This window comes from Cinclus cinclus, chromosome Z (assembly GCF_963662255.1).
Source record: "Cinclus cinclus chromosome Z, bCinCin1.1, whole genome shotgun sequence".
NCBI classification, from domain to species: domain Eukaryota; kingdom Metazoa; phylum Chordata; class Aves; order Passeriformes; family Cinclidae; genus Cinclus; species Cinclus cinclus.
The window spans coordinates 41,244,141-41,268,256 of NC_085084.1; the positions used below are offsets into that span (position 1 = coordinate 41,244,141).

The following is a 24,116-nucleotide window of genomic DNA, read 5'->3' on the forward strand; positions in this document are numbered from 1 at the left end:
CTGCAGAGACAGCATGGGTTGGGATGCCTTCCAGCCTGCAAACTCAGGAGAAGGCTCTCTGCTTGGAAGGAAGCAAACAAATTATTCCAATGCCATCATCCCAGCATTGCCAGAGGTTTCCAGGTTTCATTTCTTTGCACTCCCATGTCCAGGGTCAGTGCAGTAAAAATAAGCAACAGTGACTATTTACTATACCACCTGTTGCTAAGTACCAGTATCAACATGCCCCACACCATCAGGAAACCCATGTTCCCAGCACCCTAGCCTCTAGTCAGCCTTCTGCAGCTGCATGTTTGCACTGTTCTCACAGCTACAGCTCATATTCACAGCACTGCAGCACTTGTCCAGTTATTTTTCCCACCCACCACGTAAATAAAGTGACAAGTGACTTGAGAGATGAAAGCCACATGCCGATGGGAGGAGATAAATGGGGAGGAGACAGAATAAACGTCACAGCGCTCTACCCCTTCCCCAGCTCCTTTAGAAACAGAACAACACAAAAAAGTCCCGGTGCTTCAACTGCTAAATGATAAATTAACAAAGCAAAGCAAAGCAGGAGCAAAGACATCTCCCACAATCTGCACAGAAACAGCAAAATATACAATAGAAAATGTCACTAACACCCCATTCAGGCAGATGCACTTATTTTTTTGTGAATGACAGGTTATTAAATGAAAAAATTTTGACCACCGATACTTTGCTGCATGGCTGCTCCCCTAGTTGTCATTTCCACCTTAAGTGACCTTCTGCTTAATGCTGGGTGTTTCTGGCCTGTAGTCCTTCCTCTCTGAGACGTTGCGTTTCACCTTGGCGCTAACTGGAGATTCCTGATTCAAAGAAGGACTTGAGTGGGATTTCTTCAGTCCTGGTGCATCGTTCTCTCCTCCACTCAGCAGCTCCTTCACCCCTTCTTTCAGTAGGCCAACATAAATCTCATAGCGATTTTTCTGGAAAATGAAAAGGCCCAAATCAGTCTGGAAGAAATTCTGCAGGGGCACATTAGAAACCATATAAGTAACTTAAGGCTTTCTGCTGGCCTTGAAAGCCAGGAGCTCAACATGTCTGCAAACAATGGTGCCTAACGTGGATATGAACAACAGCGGCTAATGTAAATTAAAAAAGGAGGATTTCAGGCAGACTGAGGCCTGGGGTGCAGTGTCATTAGAGGCACTCAGTTCTGCAGCACACAAATTCCAATGCTCTGCTGACTGGTGGCTCCCATTCCAAGTAACACCACCAAAGGAAAGCTTACTACCTCAGTCACGCTGAGACCTAAACTGTTCTCACACATACTGAGATCCTTTGAGCTCAGGCACGAATGGAGATAAAGTGCACTAAACTAAGGGAAAACAAAAGTCCTGCTCTGGTGCAATCCTCCACTCCCACCAGGAGGTCCCGCTTTTTCTGCCTTTCTTATCCATGGGGGAGAAACCAAAGCAGGGTCTAAGTTCAGATTGTATCAGCATCGCCACCACTCACCACTCTCACTCAGGCCTGTGAGAGAATGTTCTAAAAGGCCAGACCTTAACAAAAAGGAGCAGATAAGAGGGTTATAACAGCAGTGTGGCATGTTCCCCTGCTATGTCACTCACAGGGAACGATGAAGGTTGCTGTCTGTCCAGACACTTGTATTTTTTAACTGGAAAAAGTTCCCTCTAATGTACCCCATGGCCATTTGCTCTATTCCTTGTCTGGACCAGAGTCTTCCCCCTCCAACAGGAGGATTTCATTCTGTTTGGTACAATTGCATTTTCCAAGAAATTTTCCAAGAAACAACTCAGCAAGGAAGAAATTGAGGGTACAGTAAACAGAAGATCCCTGAAGGGTTTCAAAAACAGGTGTTGGGGCAGGAGGTCTTGAGAACAGAGCAATCCACTTCACAGGAGTGATTTAATAACCTGCCCCTGATATATCCACTAAAGACATGGTTCAGGCATTGTAATTACAGTGATCTCAGTGTGCTGGGAGTCAGGGAAGGTAGATGTAAACATTCCTACTGACTGTTAATTTGTATTTCAAAGTGGCAAAACAGCAGCCAAGCTATTATGTTCCTGACAGAGGAAAAAGTATTTAAGAAAATAATTCAGATTTTCTAATAAAATAATAACGTTCTGGTAAAAAACATTTATTTAAGGGCAGGAAGTCAAAACACTTGGTAACCACTTTTGAATTGTGGAATATAAAGGGGGGGGAAAGAGAATGTGACTGGCTTTTGAGAATCCTTTGAATAAACAAACCCTCATAGAGGAGAATCATAACAGAATCCTCCCACAGATTTAATAAATAAGCACTCCTATGACTTCCATAACTGGAGTTGCAGCTCCACAACGTGAGAGACAAACACATGAAGCAGGTAAGATGTGTCATTTAATAAAAATGGAAATGGAGAACCAGCAAGAAGAACCCTGATGATGATGCACGGAGCTGATGGATGATTCATCACAAAATGAACCAGACACTTCTGCAAAAGGCCAGCCAGTGCTCTTAGCTTGGGAACAGCTTAATATAATGAAATGGAGAGGGGGGCTTTACTGCTGTATGGATTTATGCTTTTACTAGTCTAGTAAATACCTCCAGAGTCTCAAGACTTGGCAATCGGAATAGAAATTTGGGACCTGCATGTGTACAAATGGCCATTTTCTCCTGGACTTTGTGGGGCCTTGATTTCTATTACAATAAATCAACACATTTCTACTTTGATTTCAACCACAACAAAGTTTTTCTTTCAATGACCTGACATTTGAAGTTAGGCAAAAGATAGTGGAAATTTCACCTTAGAAGAAATTAATTTGGAAATTTCTACTGAGAAATAAAACCACAGAATTTCAAACCATTCAAAAGCTCCTGTAACATTATCTCTGAAGAATGAATGCACATAATAAAGAAGTATGAGGTAGCCACACATCAGTATTCTGGCTTCACATCTCACCTGACAGCACTTAAAAGATCTTTCTCTAACAGCAAATTTTCTGCAATAAGCAAGAAATGTTTTGCAATCTGACGCCATACTTCCTCAAGACAGCAGGCAATGAAAACTGTCTCTACCATGGGGTGTGTAAGCAAAGAGACGATCAGGAACAAATGCTACTAGCTGCATACCTGAACAAGGACCAGTTACTTCCTGGTTCACCTCCCCTCCATCTCATTTGTCTTTTCAGGAACAAGAATGAAGACATCACCAATGTGTGAACAAAAAGAAATTGTAAGGACTCACAGAAAAGGAAAATGGCATCTTCCTTCCTAATGGTACTATGCTGCTATCTCAGGGACTCACAGGCCCTTTCACTGTGTTTCCCAAGATGTATCAGGATGAGCCTCTGTACACAGACATTAGGTTTAGACTGCAGTCTCAGTCTGAAAGAGACAGTTACAAAACCCTGCCTCACCTGCCTCTTGCCCTTTTCATTTAACCTCCTGCAGCAAGCTCTTTCACCACCTACTGCCAGCCTTGACAGGACATTGTTCTAAAGGGAAGGTTTCCATACACAAAATTTCCATTCACAGTTTTCATAAAGCTCAACATTTAGGTTTGGGTTGGGATTTTTACTGCCTCACAGAATCAGAAAATAAACTGAGTTGGAAGGGGCCCACAGAGATCATCTAGGTCCAATTCCTGGCCCTGCACAGGTCCATCCACAAGAATCACACCATGTGCCTGACAGCACTGTCCAAACACCTCTTGAACTCTGTCAGGCTTGGTGCTTTGATCACTTCCCTGGGGAGCCTGTTCCAGTGTCCACCCTATGGGTGAAGAACCTCTGTCTCCCTGCAGGGCCCCCTTGCCTCCTTCAAGGGAGTCAATGGCTTCTCCCAGTTCTTTATCACCTGCAAACTTGCTTTGGATCCCTTCCAGTCCTGTGTCCAAGTCATTTATGAAGACGTTGAAGAGCACAGGGCTAAGGATGGAGCCCTGTGGAGCCCCACCAGTGACAGGTCACCAGTCTGACATCACCCCATTCACCATAGCCCTTTGTGCCTGACACATGAGCCAGATGCTCACCCACCACATGATGTGTTTATCCAGCTGTGGGCTGGACATTTTCTCCAGAAGGATTCTGTGAGAGACAGTATCAAAAACTATATGAAATTAAAAAAGATTGCACTAACTGCTTTCTGCTGGTCAACAAAGTGGGTTGGTTCCCATCATAGAAGGAAATCAGGTTGGACAAGCAGGACTTTTCTCTCATGAAGCTGTGCTGGCTGTGATGATGGCTCCAGTGTCCTCCAGGTGTTTTCCGATACTTCCCAGAATAATTTTCTCTGTAAGTTTACTAGGCACCAAAGTGATATTGACAGACCTGTAATTTCCAGTGTCATCTTTTTTGCCTTTCTTGAAAAATGGGCAAACACTAGATAGTTTTCAGCCAACTGGGATCTTTCCAGACTGTTCAAGTATCATTGAGAGAAGTTTTGTGATGACATCAGACAACTGTTTGATGTTTCTTGAATTAATGTCATCAGGCCCCATATATTTGTAGGGATCCAGCTGGAACAGCTGATCCCACACAACTTCAAGGTTAATTGGGAGCTGATCATTCTTACAGTCATGGTCCTCCAGCTCAGTGCAGTGAGATCCCCCTGGTCTATCATCCATACAGAAGACAGAAGGAAATACTGCATTAAACACTCCTCCCTTGTCCATGTCCCTGCCTGTGAGATGACCATCCTCATCCTGTAAGAGGCTGATGTTATTTCTACACTGCCTTTTGCCATTAATACATTTCTAAAAACTCTTTTTATTGTCCCCCACAGTTCTGGCCAGCTGCACCTCCAATTGAGATTTGGCCACATGAATTTCTTGCTAAGATGGTGAGCAGCATTTCTCTCTGTACTTCTCCCATGCCACATGACCTTGCCTCCACTCAGCATAAACCTTCTTTTTTTTGCCTTAGCTCCAGAAGAAGATCCCAGTTAGTTTTCTGCATCATCTGTCTGACTTCCAACATTTTAGAACTGCCTGCTTTCGTGGCCCTTGGAATGGTGTCTTGATAGTTCAACATGGCCTATGAAATCTGTGCTTAGTGTGAAGCTAATACAGCACTGCACACCAGAACCCTGAATTACTGTTTCTTCCACATAACTGAAGATGTTGCCACAACTTGCTTGTTTAGATGAGCATTCCTGCAAAGCTGTTCACTTATCCGAATTGCACAGCTCAAATGATGTCTGAGATTCTCACTAATGAAAAAGACAACTTCTGTTTCCTGGGGGCTATACTGGCTCTGATTTGTACTGAGGTACCTGAGGAATATCTCAAAAGATCCCCCTGATAGAATTGACAAGAAACAGAAAAAAAACCTCAAAACAATCTACTCCCCCATCTATAAACGTTTAACACTCCAGCCTACAGTTCATCCTAACTCTCCAAGCTTCTATAAGTGATAGAAAATAAACTTTGTGTCAAGAATCCAAAGCTAAGAAACTTCTTTATCTTCCAAGTTTTATAAGATCCCCTCCAGAGAGAAAGTGTGTGGCCTACTCTGTACACCTGAGTGCTCTGTTCAAAACCAACTGACACTGTGCCTCTGATCACAACCCTTTGATCTCCACTGTTCAGCCAAACCACCTCACTGTCAATCTCCTAATCTATTTCATCCACTTGACTACGAGCATGTTAGAGGAGACAATATCAGAATTCTTGTCAAAGTAAAGAACAAACAACATCCATTGATCTTCCCTCATCCATCACACCAAACATCACATTGTAAAAGACTATCATGTTGGTCAGGTTATTATTCCTCCTTCATAAAACCATGCTGACTGACTTTGCTACAGAAAGTGAAACTCAACACAGTGGTTACAACCTTCTGCAAAAGCAAAAGTATGCAACGAGTTAAGTCCAGGAGTAAAAAGGGTCCCTCTAACAGAAACTGATAGCATGGGGCACAAGGCTTACTTCAGTTCTGGAGGCTCACATTGTGTTGCCTAAGGCATCAGCTCTGGTGGTTTCATCTGTCTTATCTGCTCTTCTTCCTTTTCAGACTAGGTATTTTCCTTGCCAGGCAGTGCCTATTTAGAGTAGGATCCTTTCAGACCCAAGGCAACATTGACTTGCAGTCCTGGGGTAAAAAGCTCAAAGGTGTAGTCATAAGAAATACTAGACGTCTGCTGGGTTGCCAATTCATTCCCACATTGTCCTAAAATGTGGCAGACACCATTATAGATAAAAGCTGCTGTCAGATATTCAAAACAATCTCCTAATGCTTCTGCCTAAGTTGCATCACTCAACCCTGTGATCTTTAATTCTGCTGTTTTCCTTCTCATCCTGACATCCATCTCAGTGGTACACAACACATATGGTTCTGATGAGGGAGGCATGCCTATGACAATACCTTCAGCATATCAGTTCCTTCAGAACCTACCAATGCAAGACAATTACCATGATCTGCATTCCTGCAGTATTCACTCATTCTCTAGAGGCTGAGGTTCCAATACACTAGGCAACACAGTTTAACAACACAAGACACTTTGTGCATGAAGATCTTATAATCTCTTCAAAGAGATACATCAGGAAGGACAGGAGTCTCATTTCTATCCTACATGTTACAGATTAGAACCTAAATTCACAGCTAAGCAAGTTCTCATCAGAAGGAAGAGCCACATCCCAGCATCTGCAATTGTTGTGACTTTTCAGTCTAGCAAGAACATACCTTTTAGGGAAGTAAAGCAAAAAATGCAGAACTTCAGGACTGTACCCCACATATAAGACCATCCACATCCAAGAAGTAAAAGTAATAATGTTTCCCATATATACCTCAAATTCCAGATAGTGGTCCTTCAGTTTGTAATCATCTACTTCCTTGCCTTTGAGCTTCTTGTCAGGAGGATAGGAGCGATGTTCAGCAAGCTCAGTGGAGATCTGCTTCAGCTTAGTTTCATGGGACTTCAACTGTTCATCCTTCAGAAATACATTAGGCACTTAAGTGACAATCTAAAATATCCAATAAGCAAAGAAAAATAGAGAAGTTCCTGTACAATAATACCTCATAGGTTTTTTTTCTTAGATTGACAAGGTCTGTTATCACTGCGTGCTGCCACCAACAGCTCTCTCAAAGGCAGTCAAAGTGGCCAAGCTTGCAGAAAAGCTCAGCAGCTAGCAGATGCCACTGGGAAGGAGAGCAAACCTGTCATGCATTGCCTTGCTGTGAGCAACAGAAGCAGCTCGCTGCCGAGCAATACTGACAACCTGACACTTTTGCTCTAATACATTTCTTGGTAAATTAATTAAGACTGTTGTGTATCCAGACAAACCAAGGGCAGAATGAGAGAGGCAAAGACCCTGCCTCAGGTCTTTGTAACGTGAAAGCAACGTGAAAGTTCCTTCCAGGATAGAAAAGACATGGAATCAGGGTCCCGCCTTCTACTTCTGCACTGCCAAAAGCTCTCTGGTGTGTGGTTTTTCTTTGTTTAGAACAATACAATGCATTCAGAAGAGGAAGGGCTTCAAAAATAATTTCATTTTGCTAAGCTGCTACCAGCTTTTATCCCACTGTGCAGTTGGAGAAACTCAGGAGCTGCTACTCCCACTTTCTAGGCAATTTCCTTTATCATAATCCCAGGCCCACTCACTTCCTCCAGTCCATCTGTCACCTAACCTTCCCTCATCTCAGAAGGTTTCCATCTCCTGCAGGATGGCCTTCTGTCCATTTCTAGGCTTGGATCTGAATTATGTTTGAATTAGGTGACTCCAAAATAGACACATGATCATGCAGGTATTGGTGAATTAGTCAGGAGGTAGTACCCAGGTCAGCTCCTGTGTAGGCACCTCTCGTCAGAGGAGGGAACAACTGCCAGTGTTGTCCCTCAGTGGTGCGGTTCTGAGCACAGCCCACAACTCAGATGAAGCCTCAAACCTAGCTCATGCCTGCCTGCACTGCACCGAGTCACATCGGGGACTGAGCCTCTTGGATTGCTGAGCTGGAGCTCTGGAAAACAGCAGAAAGGGGGAAAACTTCTACAGATGATGATACCTGATCCCCAGCTAATCTTGTGTTTCAACTCTTTTGCAGGAGAACGGAAGAAAGAAACGTGGGATAATTTGCCTCCACCTAAATATGGTAGGGCTGAAACCACTCGCTAATGATTGCCAAAAATTCTTGTTGCTGTTAGTTACTTCCCTAAATGTGCATGCTTTCTCATTAGTGTCCAAATGCCCTTTACACTGTGCTGATTCCTACAGACATCCTGTGGTAGTGAGCTCTCTACAGACAGATGACAGGAGGTCTTTGAGCAGCTATTAAGACAGCAGCTGTCATTTCCGGGGCACCAGCTTTGGAGCTCTTGTGTATGCTATACATTCTCAGAAAAAAAAAATAAAACCAAAACAACACCCTGGTAAATCTTTTCTAGACTGGTTGCTCCTTTATATATAGCCTTGTAATATCCCTCTTTGTTTGGACTAACCACGATCAGACACTGCTCTGCTTTTGAAAGAAAATCTGGTACAATGGTCTTGCACAGCCTGTCATCATGTCCAGCCTCTCTTCCTTACCCATGTTGGGTCCTCATTGCAACCCAACTTCTGGCTGACCAGGAACAGACCCTTTGAAGAAGTAGTGTCCATCATGATTCATCCCACAAAATCCTAAACATCAACCACAGGGATTTGACAATTTGTATTTTTTTTTTTTGTCAGCCAAATGAGAAACAGCCTGCTGGCAGCTCTTCCACACTGACAGATGAAAGCAGACATGTTTCTTCTTGCCTTTGAATTTATCTACTTTGAACACTTAACCCTCTCTGCTTGTCTAAACCAGCTTATCTTATTCCAATTTTGTGTCTCTCCTTCTTCAAGATACAAACCACAGGGTTGTGATCTATCTTTTCTCTTTCCAGATTAAATGAAAACAATGAGACTAGGAAATGATGTGCTAAATGGAACAATCACACAGAACAACAGTGAATAAAAAAGCTTCCTTTGGTGACCAGGAGTAAATTATGGAAGCCCCATAATGTATTTTTAAAAAGGCATGCATGAACAAAAAGTAAAACCACAAGGATAAGACAAGTCAGTATTATTTTTTACATAACATGCTTTAAACTTTAACCCAGAACAGAGGATGGAAAGTCAGTCGCCATGTTGTAAGAAGAAAGGCCACTGTCATGGAGAAAGAAAAAACAGGGGCAACCTAAAAAGACCTTAGAGAAACACAGATTTTGACACAGTGGTTTCTAAGGATAGTAGCTAAGCTATGAAGATGGTAAAAAAAAAAGCCCAACAAATGCATTTAAGAAGAAATCCAGCATGGGCAGATCACTTTAAAAACTACAGGAAGATGCCATGAAGTATAACCTCTGTCACTCCGTCAATCTGATCAACACAATCAGTATCATGTTCCTGCCAATGCAGGAAGAATTCCAGGCAGGCATTGCATCTTCCGAAGTACAAAAAGTTATGGGCACAAGCATCTGACACAGCCAGTATGAGACAAACAGAAATACGTGTGTTTGTGCAAGAAGCAGTAGAGCTGTGAAACTCCCTGCTATGGGATGCTAAAAGCTAGTGTGATCACAAGAGAGACTGAAGACATTCATGTAAGACACAGTCTATAAATATATATTATACAAGAAATCCCTGAGCTTATAAACGGAGAAAATCTGGAAAATCTAGTGGGAGAAATATAACTGATGCTTGTCTGATGCATCAGCTTTCACCTTTTATTAATAAAATAAGACAAAGACCAGGAGTATGTCTACTTTTTCTGAAATGAGTGACTTTCATAAACATTCAAATTCAAAAATCCCCATCAATCAGTATTTGAAATGTCCTTTGCAGGGCCATAAGCACAAGAAGAAAATTCTTTATCTGGTACTATTTTCTTCAAAAACATAAACCAATTGTATTTGAGTCTATTCCTTTTCTCCCCTCACTTCAAATCTCGCATGAGGAAATGAGCAGAGATTTACTATGCAAGCCTTCTTCCCCTAACACTGCTACCGGCAACAACAATAAAACAGTGACAAAGCCCACCACCCAGTCTCCAGCCAGAAGAGAAATCATCATCACCTACACTCTGCATAAAAATGTCTCACCTGAGAGAGTTTCGTTGTGGTGGCTGGCAGGAGTGGGCGACTGAACTTCTTCTGAGAGCCAATGGCTGCTGGAAATGGTGGTGCAGAGAAGACAGCAGCCACACAGTTAATCTTGTTGATCCAGGTCTGCATTTCCTCTTGGCTCCTGAGGAAGCAACACATATTAAGCACTTGACTCAACCTCTTGTACCTTTCCATCCTTTCTGTAGCATTTTAAAAGTCAGAATAACCAGAACTAGACAAGTTTTAAGAGTCTGCTCTGTCTTCCTGCCTATGTTTGTGAGAAGTTAGTGCAAAGTAACTCAGTCACAGGCTGGCACACATCTTTTCCTAATCCAATCCAAACAACACAGGTGACAGCACCAACTAATGCCCTGTTTCATACATATGTCCTAAGGTCTTGGTTGTGCTGGACACCACAGATCTCTAGGAGGTTTCATTTCAGTATGGATCTACTGGATCTCAGTAGAAAAGGGCTCAGAAGCAAAAGGCAGGTCATCTGTTCTGTCTGGATAACACAGCATGAAAAACTTAATCAAATCATTCTTGTATTAAGTAGTAACTTTGTTTCTAACCATACCATATCTTCTAGAAAGACATCCGGCTAGGACCTGATGACATCAGGAGACACACAATCCAAGACTGCCTTTGGTCATTTGCTTCAATGATTAATCACCATGACTGTTACGAGTTTGTGCCTTTTCTCCAAATTCAATTTCCTGGAGCTCCAGCTTCTAGCCGCTGCATCTTGTTATACCACTCTCAGCTAGATCAAAAAACCTCTTAAAACCTGATGTTTCTTTCTTATGCACTACTTGTACACTTTAATCACATCACTACTTAATCATGTTTCTGATCAAATAAACAGACTGAACCCCTTAAGCCTCTGTTTTTACCTGTCCAGGCAGGAATTTACTCCTCCTTCAGCACTGCTTTCTTTCCTCAATGAGTGGCATGAGGAGAATACTTACTGGGCTTGGAAAAGCAAGACTCTCCAATCTGCTGTTTTAAGCTTGAGGACATTGGGTTTCTTCTCATAGTCTGTTGCCTTGGATGCCAGCGCATGGTGCACACTAACTGCATTCTTCAGATCTTCCTCCGACAAAGCCTTTTCTGGCTTATATTCATCCTGAAGGAGATAGCAGGGGGAAGATGGCATTTTATTTCTGCATGTGCTATTCCTTTTTCCTTGGCATAGGGAAAAACCTTGTTCCAGAGTTCAGAAATAAAAATAAAGTATATGAACTAAGTGCAACCTGACTTGCACACTTGTGGTTTCCACCACCTTTAACATGTTTTCCTTTCTCCTTCTTTCTCTGTTTTGACATCTTTCCAAGGGAGAAAAGTAGTTCCACTACCTGCTTGACAGGAAGAGATGTAAGCAAGAAGTATTTGACTATGACAACAGCTGTGGATTATCTATCTTCATTTCAAGAATCCTTCATAATCAACTCCCCACCTCCACTGCTCAGCTACTTGGGTTCTCAGCCTTTACTGCCTGATTTTTTCTCAACCAATTACCTTTGTAGGTGCTCCTAGGCAAGTCCTCACATGCTGCAGAAACCTCACTACCAGTGTCCACAAAGCAAATTACAGCAAACTCCCTTACATCTCTGATGAAGATCTACAAATTGCAAGAACAGCTCTATCTGGGCTTCTGACCAATAAAAGTACCACTCCTAACACCAGACGACAAAACCAGGGACTCCTGTTTTGCAAGCATCAGCCTGAAAGCAGTCTTTGATCTCCTGAGTGACAGAAGCTGGACAAGGGCACAATGTAGCCACAAGTTCCACCCAAAGTCCACATGACTATAAATGGCTTGGGGAAGCCAGGAGCTTTTTGAAAGAAAAGTGATTTGTCAGCAAGGCTGAATCACTGTTTCTGAAGGGCAGGCCAAAGCAGTCTGTAATTGACTCCGTTTCTCCCCCTCAGTGCATCAGAGAAATCAGTCTCACCTGGAATATGTACCAATTTTGAGGGCTGCGAAGCAGTAAAATGACTCCCTGCAGGCATGGTAACTAATGATCCTGCACTTGAACACAATTTACAAGATGAGGTTTAGCAGGAAACACAGTGCAGGACACCGTATGTGCAGGGACAGCACTAGCTTCAACGTCCAGGGGGGCACCCACCTGAGAGAAGAGCTGGTTAATGTGCATGAATTCATTAATGGAATTTCTCTGGCAGCACACTAAACAGGATTGCAGCCAGAGGGATCTACACCTGTGCTTTCTGCCAGGCTGGACTGGGGCTTTCCAGGTTGAGTTTCAGTGGATGGGGACTCAAAAGCTGCAGTGACCACCTCTTGGAACGTGGGAGGAAACATCTTCCTCCTCTGCCGTGTTTCTGATGGAGGTTCTGCTACTGCAGGGCCACAGCTTGCTACACTGCTGCTTAACCTCAGAAGAGACAGCTACCCAGGAGTCCTGCCACACCATAACCTCCATCTCAAGCTAGGTAAGGGCACAACCAACCATGGGTCTGGCAGACCCAGCAGAAAGGCAGAACATTAGTGCACAGCTGACCAAAGGGCAGCCTCCAACCTAAAGATCTCTGACATAAGGGGTTTTCAAGGGCAGGCAGTAAGCAAAGCCAAGTGTCCTTCCTCTCTCATAATTTGAGGCTCAGTAAGATTTTGAGGCATCTGCCTATCTTGAAGGATTTTGCCTATGCCCACTAAGGGTATCCTTTAAACCTTTTTCAAGAAAGTGTGGCACACCCTTTCTTGAAGATGAAGGAGGCAAGGCCTCAGGTCAAACCCCTTCCTTTAAGGGTTCACAAGCTCATTTGTTTGGTGGTAGTTTGGGGGAAATGACTGGCTCCATTGTCCAGGAAGACTGGGAAAACCTCAGAGCCAGGAAATGAACTTAGACAGGCCTCAGACATATGATATTCTATCTTACCTCGTTTTACTGCCTAGAGACAGTGTCAGCTATCACTTAGCTTGTTGCCTCCTAGCTTCCTCTGTGAGTTGCATCCAATGTCTACAACCTGCTCTGGTGACTAAACCTGTTTCAGAAGAAGTCCACATTTGGGCAGTCCCAGAAAAAGCCCTGGATGATAACTTCTCCTTTCTAACAGAAAGCATTCATGGCAATCCTTGCTAATCCCACCAGATCAGTTGGCTGCAATCTACCTTGACAGCTGGGGCTCTGCTACCTTCTCCAAAGGCACTGATCAGCATACCGGAAATGTCTCCATGTAGTTTGCCAGCCTCAGAGAAAGCTGTAAGGACATAAATGCGCTGCCAAAATTCCTTCTCCAAGGCCTTCAACTCTTTTTGACTGGTAGGGAATGCTCGTGAATCCATTTTTGCCTAAGCCGTCAAGGACAGCATGTGCTATGCTGTGCTGGTGTCAGTGTGCAGGTTGAGCTGAAATGGAAGGCAGTTCTCTAAAGTTAGACCTAGACAGCGGCAAGAAATATGTACGGAGCTAGAAAGGAACTGTGATCTACATGTCAGCTGAAGGCTGATATGAGTGCGGCATACAATGCAATGGCATATTGACTACATCTTTCTCAAACTTCTGGAGAATTACTTTCCCACATCCTGATAACCCAGAGTCAGCATATTTCTAAATACATTTTTGGTAAGCCAGAGAATGACATTTGTCTTTTCGTATCAGTCACTGTACCATGGATGGGTATCTTCATGCAGCTGCATGTGATGGCTGCAAAATTCTCTGTCAGAAAGTCTCACCACCAAACACTTTACACCAGTCTGGCCTCTCTCTCTCTCTCTCTCTCCCTCTCTCTGTATATATATATATATGTATATTTAAAAATTTTAACAGAGGAAATTTGCAAAAATGTATATAAAAGTACCCAAAGCATCCAAGATTATGAAGTGCCACATCAAAGAGCAAAGATGTTGCGAACCTCAAAGAACAGTCCAAACAAAACACAAAGGTTTGTGTCCTGCACTGTTTGCCCAGAAGCAATTTCTGGCAAGGAAGCGAGGTCAGCCTTATGTCCTCTCCTTATAAGTTTCTCTTGTGTATGCATATCATAACCCGTGTCAGTCTAGTGAACAGACATTCTATCAAACTCCTATTTTGCAATTTCCTCTTGCTATGAACAGAGGGCAGGAAATTAACCTTGGCCTGAGGATGCCCAGAGACACAGCCAACATCCCAAACATGTCAAACTTCTTATTTTATATAATACTGTGCAGGCATGTTTAGTTGGCTAATTGTGAAGATTTCCACTGAGCTCCTCGGTGCTCTCTGTGCTCACTAATTCAGAAACCATCTCTCCTAAATCACTCATTTAAGAACAAAACAATATGCACCACATGAATTAGCACTGGAATAATTCCTATGGAAAAAAAAACCAAGGTGGGCAGGAAGACTAGGCTGCCCAGAAAAAGTCCTCAGTAAATCTCAGGTGGTCACCATTTACAGAACACTCTCATACATGGACTTTGACAGCAAAAGCAAGGAGAATAGGAATGCAAACAGAGTGACATAAGAAATGGGATCACACTGCCTGTAACTTTTAGTTGTGTCCCCTGCCCAGTTGTCATTGTCGGGCAGGGGAAAGTTACAAGGTTTGTGAGCACTGGCCTTTCAGGCGCTCAGCTTCATGGCTTCTCACAGAAACCTGTAGTTTCCAGCTGGCAGAAAGAGACCGGGAGAGCAGCTCAGATTTTTTCCACAGGCTTTATTATCATCCGTGAAGGGGTCAGGCTACAAATCCAAAGATGGGGGATCACACATGTACTTTTATAGGGTTTGGGGGGATCACAAGTAAACCAATGGAAAACAGGGTTAACACCTTTTGGCCAACTACATTATCTTTCTTTGTTTGGGACAACCAATTATAAAGAACCAAACCTAACCAATAATATTCTGAAAAGATAAGAAAAAAAGCTTGCGTTTTTCTAACAGAAGTCATTATAAGCAAGTAGTTTTTCTTATCTCAAAGAAAATTCCAGGGGGCTGTCACAAGGGTGTTTGCAGAGGGATTCATCTCCTCTACAACTGCCCACTGGGGGAATGAGAGCTGCTATGAAAAATTAATATTTATATTACAATACTGTCTTGAAGGAACAGCTATGTTACAGATGAACACAGAAAGCAATACTGCAGAGGTTTGTACATGTGTTTGTGTGTAGACAGCACCTGTACAGTGAGATTTCTCTCTATCCTGATGAATAGCACTCGGTGCAATGAAACCACCATCACTGATGTCATCTCCACAGATGTACAGAGAATGAGAGAGAACATGCATGTGAATGCACCCTGCCCTACTGCACTCTATAATCAGGAGAGAAGGTGAACTGAGACAAGGCAATCCTTTGACCAGAACTACTGCAAGAACTATGCACTTCTTGCAAAGAAATCAAGCTCTTCTAAAATGCTTCATTGCTTCCTAAAATTAGGATCATTTCAGTCCCTTTTATACTACAGAAGGAAACAGCAGCTCAGCAACCTTTACTATAACTACTTAGCCTAGCTGTGTATTTTAAACTCTGGCACCTTTACCTTCTATGATACTACATCCCTAACAAAGTTTATTTGAGTGCTAAAGGAAAGCCCTGGTGGACCTTCTGAAGCTGAAATGACAGTATTTTTCACAGCTGCACCATGTGGCAGAGCAGGGGCCAGAGGCACCCTGGGGAGGCTCACAGCCCTGTCATTCTTGGAATGAGTTACTTCTCACCACACCCTTCTCTCAACCTCTCACAGCACAAAAGCAAAAGCCTTGCTTGCCAGCGTGCTGCAGTAAGATGGTTTCAATTCAGTGGATGGCTCCCATGCAAACGGGAGAAAGCAGCTCTGCAAAGTACTGCCCTGTAATCACTGAATTCAAGAGTTCTGACAAGTGCAAAATACACAAATAAGAACAAGAATTCCAACAATGCATTTCATTCTGCAAAGATGTAGTCATATGTGAAATTACTCCCTGCTCCTGAAAGCATGGAGGGTAACAGGGAGGAGGGGTGCATTCTGTAGAAAAATTGCATGCTACATCAGCATCTCTACATTTTATTAAACAGAAAGCATTTTAAACTAATACGTCAGCAATACTCATAAAAATATTTAATTAAGGTGCTAAAATAGACAGTATTCTCAGTTCTTTCCCTTGAATATCAAATAAGAAATTAATTTATTGAACAAATTAATTGTAGTACAAAAAAGAAACCTTCTTATCTCTCAGAGAACCATGCAGTCTTTTCAGGTGAACGTTAAAGATTACTTATTTCAGAAACTAAAGCAAATGAATCCACTTTGGTCAGAAAGGGCAAGTACAAACCTGCTATGAAGTCATTTTAGTAAAACCTGAACTTGCTCCCAACAAAAGGGCTTGGCATTCAGCAGACTTGGTTTTATGACTCTGAGCACACCACATCCAAGTTTCAGCCCAAAGCTTCTATCCTGACTGCAGATTGTTTTTGTGTGTTTCAGAATATCAGCCCCCTCAAAAAGGTAGTGTACCCCAAGCAGGTACCTTGTAAACCTCATGATAATAATCTGATCCAAACCACTCTTTCTTCCTAAGAGATTATTCAGGTTGGCTCCAACCAATCCAACAACTTCAGAAAGCCACAGCCAGGGAGGAGGAAACAGCAGTATGAACTTGCATTCCTGATCGCCACAAAACTATGAGTTTTGGAGTGAAAATGCCAAACAGCTTTCAAAGAAGCATACCTCTGCAATATAGGGCAGTCTGGACAAGTAGTATCTATTCCATTAATATTTCATCTATATTAGACGGAAAAAAGCCTTAACAACCTACTTAGCTGCTGCCATTCATTTGATTTTGACAAAATCAAGTAAGTTCTCATTCATATGTTGCATTTTATGTTCTAACAGTATAGTCAAAAATGTCCTATAATATATTTAAGTTTGCAGCAAAAGGTTTGAAGGGTTTCATCTGACTTTTTTTTTAGATATCTTGCTGTCAGGAAGCACATTTTGTTAGAAACCAGTCTTTTTTTGCTTTGTGGAAAAAAGCAACCTTTTATCCTTCAATTTTGCAAAGGAACAGAAGCTGCAGATTCCTACCAAGGCCAAGCTGTTGTTCAATTGTTCTGCAGCTGATCTTGCAGGCACTGCAGAAAAGTATACTATGAAAAGGTGGGAAAGGAGGACAACCTTACAGAAGGGGAAGTCATACATATGAAATGCAAAGTTAAAAGCAGCTGAGAGGAATGTGTGCATGACACAAGAGAGGTGACGCTGTCTTTGCTATTTTATTCAGGCATGTAAGACAGCAGTAGCATACATGGGAACTTATAGGGTGCACATGTGGATGCAGGCAGTGGAACTGAACTTGAAATTGTGAAAAGGGAGAGGGTGTCAATGAAAGGATTCATGCCTGAATGTGTGTGTTAATAGGGAGGGGGTTGGGAGATCAGCCATGCTGTGCATCAGAGGGAAGGAATCATGGAGGTGCACTGAGAGAGTGGAGAGGATGCATGCTGCTTTATCCTTCTTTAATTAGTTTTCAAAAGACAGTGATTTCCCCTACCTTCTGCAAGTACAGAACCGTTCCCTTTAGCACAGCATAAAAGGTTTTCCAGCCTCGTTTTCCCCGGGGAGCTGGAAAGAAAACAAATGAAAACCCATTTAACTCCAATCCATTTTTACACTTTGTCTAGGCTACAGGAGAGCTACATTAATCCTGTGCTAAACCTCCTTCGTACTATCTTTTTCAAAGGACAATGCAACTTAGCACAGTGCCGGAATGTACCTGCTGTGAGAGAGTAATACAACAACCCTGACGACAGCCCTGGACTGGATCAGAACAAACAGCAGCAATACAGAAAGCAGGCCACAGAGATCCAGTCCTTGTGCTCTTGAAGACAGGCATACACTGCCCTACACAACTGTGTCTGAGTTCTGCACCATGGCAGTTTTCAGAAAGAAACACTCTTTCTACATGTCACAGCAGGCTGGCAGGCACTGCTCAGAACCAGTTGGATACTACTCAGAAAGCAGTGTCTCCACATAGCATCCTTCCCCTTTACTGCAGCTGGACACCCAAGTTGGCATTGAGAAAGGAGAAGGGTGCCAATATGTAAAATACCCAACTGCACAAGAAAGCCAAAGTCAGTTAGAGGTTGAAGAACATAACAGAGACAACATACCTAGCCCATAAATTCCTAGAGACAAGGTGGGTGGGGGAGGAAAGGGGAAAGTAAATTCAGCATGAAGACTGAAGGATCCAGTCTGAAATTCAGGCATGACAGAGAGAGAGAATTAGGCACAGGCTTTACAGTCACAGAACCAGATACCAGAAGCCTGCGTCTAAGCTCACTCCCCACAAAGCACACACCACTGACCAGTATCCATGTAGTGTATCACTGACACTATACTGAAATTAATACACATTCAACTAAAGCATGACACTCAGAAAGGCATCCCATTCTGAAGGCAGAAAGCAAAGATGAAGAGGTTACAAGTCTCTTGTCCCAGAGGTTAACCATTCTCATCTTGCTTGACAGGCCTTACTTCTAATTGGCATTTGCTCAGTTCAATTTCCAGTCACTGGCCCCTGTTACATTCCTCTCCTTTAAGTGTCTAAGTGCTTTAGCCCTCAGAACTTGGCTCCTGAGAAAATACAGATAAGCATTCTAGCACATCACTGCATTAGAAATCCCACACAAGCTAATCTCTGCCCTGCAAAAACTCCATTAGGAAATTAAATATAAAAAGGTCTAACAAACAAACAAATAAAAAGTTTTGTTTTATTTGTGCCTGGAAAGCCAGAATGCAACTTTTTTGAGAAAGACAGACCTTCAAACTGTACAGGAATTTCTGATTACATTACTCATAAAGGAGTTATCTCCAGAATGTCAGTGTCCAGTGTGCTGAACAATGAGCAGCTTTGGTATTTATAATTAAAGAAATAATTTAATAAAGACAACTAAATACAATTACTTATTAAGGTTGAATAAGAAGATGTTTAATAAGGACGAGTCTATTTAGAGTATCCAGTCATCACAAAAAATTACGTCAACTTGATTTTGACACCTCTGTCTGGATCCAGTTGTGCATCTGTCAGCTTCCATCTTGAAAATACTGACCTTCAATTGTACCTTCCAAAACATACTAACAAAACATGTGAACACCAGAGAGATTAGCCCAGCTAGGAGAGACTGGCTGTTACTGGAAACCCTTCATGAAGCCAGACTTTGTCCTTGCGATTTAGCCTAACAATGTGAACCATGAGTAGGCAACCATCAACAATGATGGGGAAAATGCAGATGCTCTGACTAACCTCAGCTTTTTCCAAGATCTGTAGCAACAAATGAAGACAGCCAAACAACAAAACACACACAGGTGCATCAAAGGCCCTTGGTAATTAGTGCATCACAAACAGAAGTACGACAAGAAGGGAAGAAGATAATTAAAGCAAGAGACACAGCAGGATTTTTACAACAAAGGGGCAGGGACAACTGCATAGTAAAAAGCTGGCTGGTGCCAAAAGCTGCTACCCTTCATTGGATATGTGACCCAAGGCTGGGAAAGTAGGGAAGGGAACAGCATCTTCCAAACAGAGGTAAAGAACAGCTTTTCTTTAAAGACAGAGCCAGAGGGGGGGGGGCGGAGATTTGGAACAATCTGGTGTCACATAAGAAAAAGGAGAATTATCAAATTACTGCAGAACAGCTACTGTAATTCACTTGAAATTGTTTTCTATTCTGTAAACCACTATATTAACTTTCTTTTAGCAGAAAAAAGAAAAAGAAAAAACACATTGCTTTGCTGTGTCACATTACTTCTTATACTCACGTATTAGAGCTGCTGCAAATGGGACTGAACATTGTAAATTCTGGCCTAACAGTGAAAGTGTGATAATCCAATTGTTGTGTTGCCCATTATTGCTACTACTTCCCCTAATGAAGAGCACTATTCAGCTCGAGAAGTACATGGGCTCATTGGTAAGTGGCATTGTGAAGACATAACAAGAAAATAACACATTAGGATTGAAAAATTACTCACTTTTCTTTCCATCCATATCTGCATGGATTTTCCGAGCCAGAAATCCAGTTTTATACACGGCAGCATTGGGGTCATGAGGGATGTCCAGGAATGGGTTATTTGAGTTGCCAATTCGACTGACAGCCTTTGTCTGGTTCCCATTATCCTTTTCATCTGTACCATCCGAGTGAGATTTTTTTTTCTCATCTTCATCCCTTAAAAAGTAGTGAAAATCATGCATGAAGGATGGACTGACCAGCAAAGTTTCATTTCAGCAATTTTTGAACACTCCTTGTCAAAGCATACCTCTGTCTTTATAGGGGGCCATATATCCATAGGGAAACCTAGAAATATATCAAAATATAGATGTATCATAGCAAAACTTCAGTTCACCTACTTCACCAGAACAGGACACAGATTTTCAATAAACCCCAAGTTTCCATTATTGTCTCATAAGACTTCAAGAGTGTTCTGTGTCCTCCAACCTCGCCTTTTTTTTTTTTTTTTTTAAATTATTTTTTATGTATTTGAGTGCTAAAAAGGAAAATATTTGCCTGCTGGGTTCAGCTGAAAAATACCCAATTTCTTCATTAATTCACAGGTATATGAAAATAATTAGAATACTACAGATCACTGTGGCTTACCCTTTAACTCAGCATATGAAAGACAGACTCTGCCTCTTTTTCTTCATTTTCCTCTGCAGACTAGCAAAAAATTGGTAAACTAAAAATAAAAACTACACTAGGTGAATTATGTTATCTTTACTTTGGAAATGAAGTGCTGCTTGAAATGTTACTTATTAGGATAATGTATTCCACATCTTGGGAACAACAATGCAAGTCATAAGCATTGCCTGACCAATAAATACCTTTTTGCTTGTCAAAGGCAAAGGCTAAAAAGGACGAGGCAACCTGGAAAATAAAGTGTGTCCATCACAGGAGCAGGACAACAGCTTTCAGAGAACAGGCCAGATTACAGAGTGGCCCTTCATTCTTTAAAGTCCACTTACATTCCCCTCCAGGTGACTAGGAAAAGTGTGTCAGGGAGTATGAAGGCTGTCATTGGAAAGTCAGGGTAGCAACAGCACCTGAGACCAGCATCTGATTTTTAAAAAAATTATCACTTGAGAATAATGATGGATAATATTGTCAACCTGTTGGGAGTGGACCTCAAGTTGCTGCATCTCACTGGACCCAGATGACTGGCAGAGAGAGCAAGCTCAGGCAGATCCTCCAAAGAGATGTATACATTCAAAGGCATGTATTACGTGAGGATCAGCTCAGCATATATCAATCCAGAAGCTACTTTAGGGATACACTGGTACCATGGCTGCTTATGGGAATGACCATTCAAAAAAATGTCCTCCAAGAACTGCAGGCTACAGCAACAAATCTATCTTATCCTCAGCTCTGCTGCAAAGCAAGCTCATTATCATTCTCTACAACTACCTGAAAGGAGGTTGCAGTCAGGTGAGGGCTGGCCTTTTTCCCAGGCAACCAGTAACAGGATGAGAGAACACAGCCTCAAGCAGTTCAAGGGGAGGCTCAGGTTGGACATCAGGAGCAATTTCATCACTGAAGGGTGGTTAAGCATTGCAACAAACTTCCCAAGGAGATGGTGGAGTCACCACCCTGAAAGTGTTCAAGAAACAAATGGATGTGGCACTTGGTGCCAAGGTCTAGTAGAAAAGGTGATGTTGTAACATTGTGTCAGAAGGGAAAGGTTCCATATGGTGATCTTGGAAGTCTTTTCCAACCTATATGATTCCAAACAAAATGATTCTATGATTCTACAAAATGGTCTTTGGGGGAATAACTTAGTCTAAGGAGGTAAAAGGATAAGAGACTGGTTTGACAACAAGGAAACAAATCCAGAAACATGGCAGCTGTATTAGTGAACTCTGCAGTAGCAGCCGATGCTCCCAAGCATTTGACTTTGATCACCTCATATAAATTATAGAAATATAGTTAAGGAGGTGCACCATAGCTTCATGATGGTGTCTTGCAAGGTCTCCTAACTAAGAGGAACAAAATTTTTACTTGAAGACCTGATTTTTGCAAGGAAGAACAGTCCTTGCATCCTTAGCCTACTGATGTGTGCTTTCCCACTCCAGCACAGAAAGTTCTACAAAAATTTTTTATTACACAAAGCGATAAGGACTTCTTCAAGTATGCTTTATTTGAAGTCTTCTCCCAATCGAAAAAGTTCAGGCAATTTTGACAACTTTGTTTGTCCTCACCCTTCATGGGTCTACTACACTTACTAGCTGCTGGTAAGTCTGTACCACTGTGTGTTATGTGTTTCTTAGATATATGTCCATTCCAGAAGCAAATTCTCTCAACATGAATCTGAGGCACCTACTCCAGACTAAAGTCTCTCAAAGGGCATAAGCACATATGCTGATTTGTCACAAAGAAGTGCCTTGTGAATTCTGGGACTTCAGCCAAGGACACAGCAGACTTCTTGTCACCAGAGACCAACTGCAGTAAAAGGCTTAGCACTTTTTTGGAATAAGCTATCTCATTTGGAGCTGAATTACTGTATACTGATAGATTGTCCTGTGGGAATATACCAGTGCCCTTAAACAAGCAGCCACAGTGGTGTGATGAGCAATCCTATGGGGGGATCCTGGACACTCCTAAGAGCTGGGGGCAGTGTTCTTAAAGTCAGCACTTCTAGGGTAGCTGTTAAAACAGGACTTCCTCAAAAGACATAGTGGAAAGGGCAAAATTGCATCTGCCATCATGACAACTCTCAGTACTGAACAAACCTTTAACTGGTCTTTTGTTTATCATGAAAATGGGACATCTTTGAGACTCGGAAGCTTCAGGCATTTCTGAGGGCTGAGTGCTCTGACAATGTGCACGAAGGCAAGATGCACAAGTCAGTCTGCAAGAGGCAATGAAGGGAGACAGAAAGGCAAGAAGGACTCATTATAAACAAGAAGTGGAAGAAAACCAGGGGACCTGGGACTCATTTACTCAAATATTCCATGTTACTTCAGCGGTCAAACATAAAGAAGAAAGCATGATGATTTTGAGGAACATCAAAATAGCAAAAAAAGTTCAGGTATTAGGTTTTTCTTAGGTACCTTCCAAAGCTGACTGAAAAGATAGGTCCCAAATGCTGTTTATCAGGGTTTTAGTAATTTGAGCTTACTTCTAATAAGCCTTTAGGGTACGTTTGCAAGAAAGAACTACAGAAAATTCAGGGGGCCTCTGGATACATAAACCTGAAAACTGATCTTTGTTTGAAACCCTAAAATGTGGGGAATGTGACTACCTGCCCATCCTCAATCAGTCTCACAGATCATCCATGTGCTGTAACATCCCCAGTGTGAAGGCCTCCCTCCAGTGATGTGGGTAAGAGTCAGTGGGTGGCAATCTCTATGCAGGTATGTTGAGAGCTGTGGACATGGTGTCACAAGAGCTCAGGTCCTTTTGAAGGGCAGGACCACTGCCTCTCTTTTACATTTCATACAGAAAGTAGCACAATCCTTGTGCCTTTAGGGGAAAAAAATGCACAATGGTTCCAAACACCTTTCAGTATATAAAACATCAAGGGGGTTCAACTAGGCTTGCAGAAGTCTTAAGAGATTTTTGGCTCCTGATCAGCAGAAGATCATTCCCTGCTCTGGGTCTGGAAGCAATTCATCTGGTGATCCCTCCTTGATAACTGAAAAGGGTTGATAGCTGCAAAACTTCTTTTAAGTCCCACTTTCCATTCATAGGAAATGGGACCCATAATGTCTCTGCCCTGCAGAGTATTGCTGATAAGAAAAGGTTACCATCTGTAAAGTTCCTCTAAGACTCTGCATATGGCACATGATGCTTGCAAGGCTTCCCAAAACAAGGAGCTTTGGTTCCACCTCCATAAGCCTGTCTCTTTGGAAAAGGATCTTCAGAGAGAGCAGTACAACCCTCTGGCTGCCCATGAGAACCAGCACACCAAACGCAGGATCTGCTTGTGCTATCACTTGCAGTCACAGCATTGAAACAGAAATGTCTGCCTTCCCAAATATAAGTCAACTCACAACTAGAACGAGTCTGCCCCTTATTCTTAAACACATAGATGTGAAAAACATACAAATCCAGATGATGCCATTTTGGTGAAGGGAAGTATTTTCTACTTCTCCCAAGAAGGCCCTAT

At 42.3% G+C, this 24,116-nt stretch overlaps 1 protein-coding gene across 1 annotated transcript in view; it reads right to left on the reverse strand.

Annotated features, from left to right (window-relative positions):
• Positions 1-734: 734 nt before the first annotated feature.
• PSD3 (pleckstrin and Sec7 domain containing 3) overlaps positions 735-24,116 on the reverse strand; it is an 83,482-nt gene continuing 60,100 nt past the window's right edge. Inside the window, exons 10-15 of the mRNA XM_062512612.1 lie at positions 19,989-20,182; positions 17,512-17,582; positions 11,004-11,161; positions 10,033-10,177; positions 6,755-6,898; positions 735-947 (exon numbers count right to left, since the gene is read on the reverse strand). Coding sequence (XP_062368596.1) covers positions 735-947; positions 6,755-6,898; positions 10,033-10,177; positions 11,004-11,161; positions 17,512-17,582; positions 19,989-20,182 — 925 coding nt within the window. The remainder of the gene's footprint in view (positions 948-6,754; positions 6,899-10,032; positions 10,178-11,003; positions 11,162-17,511; positions 17,583-19,988; positions 20,183-24,116) is intronic.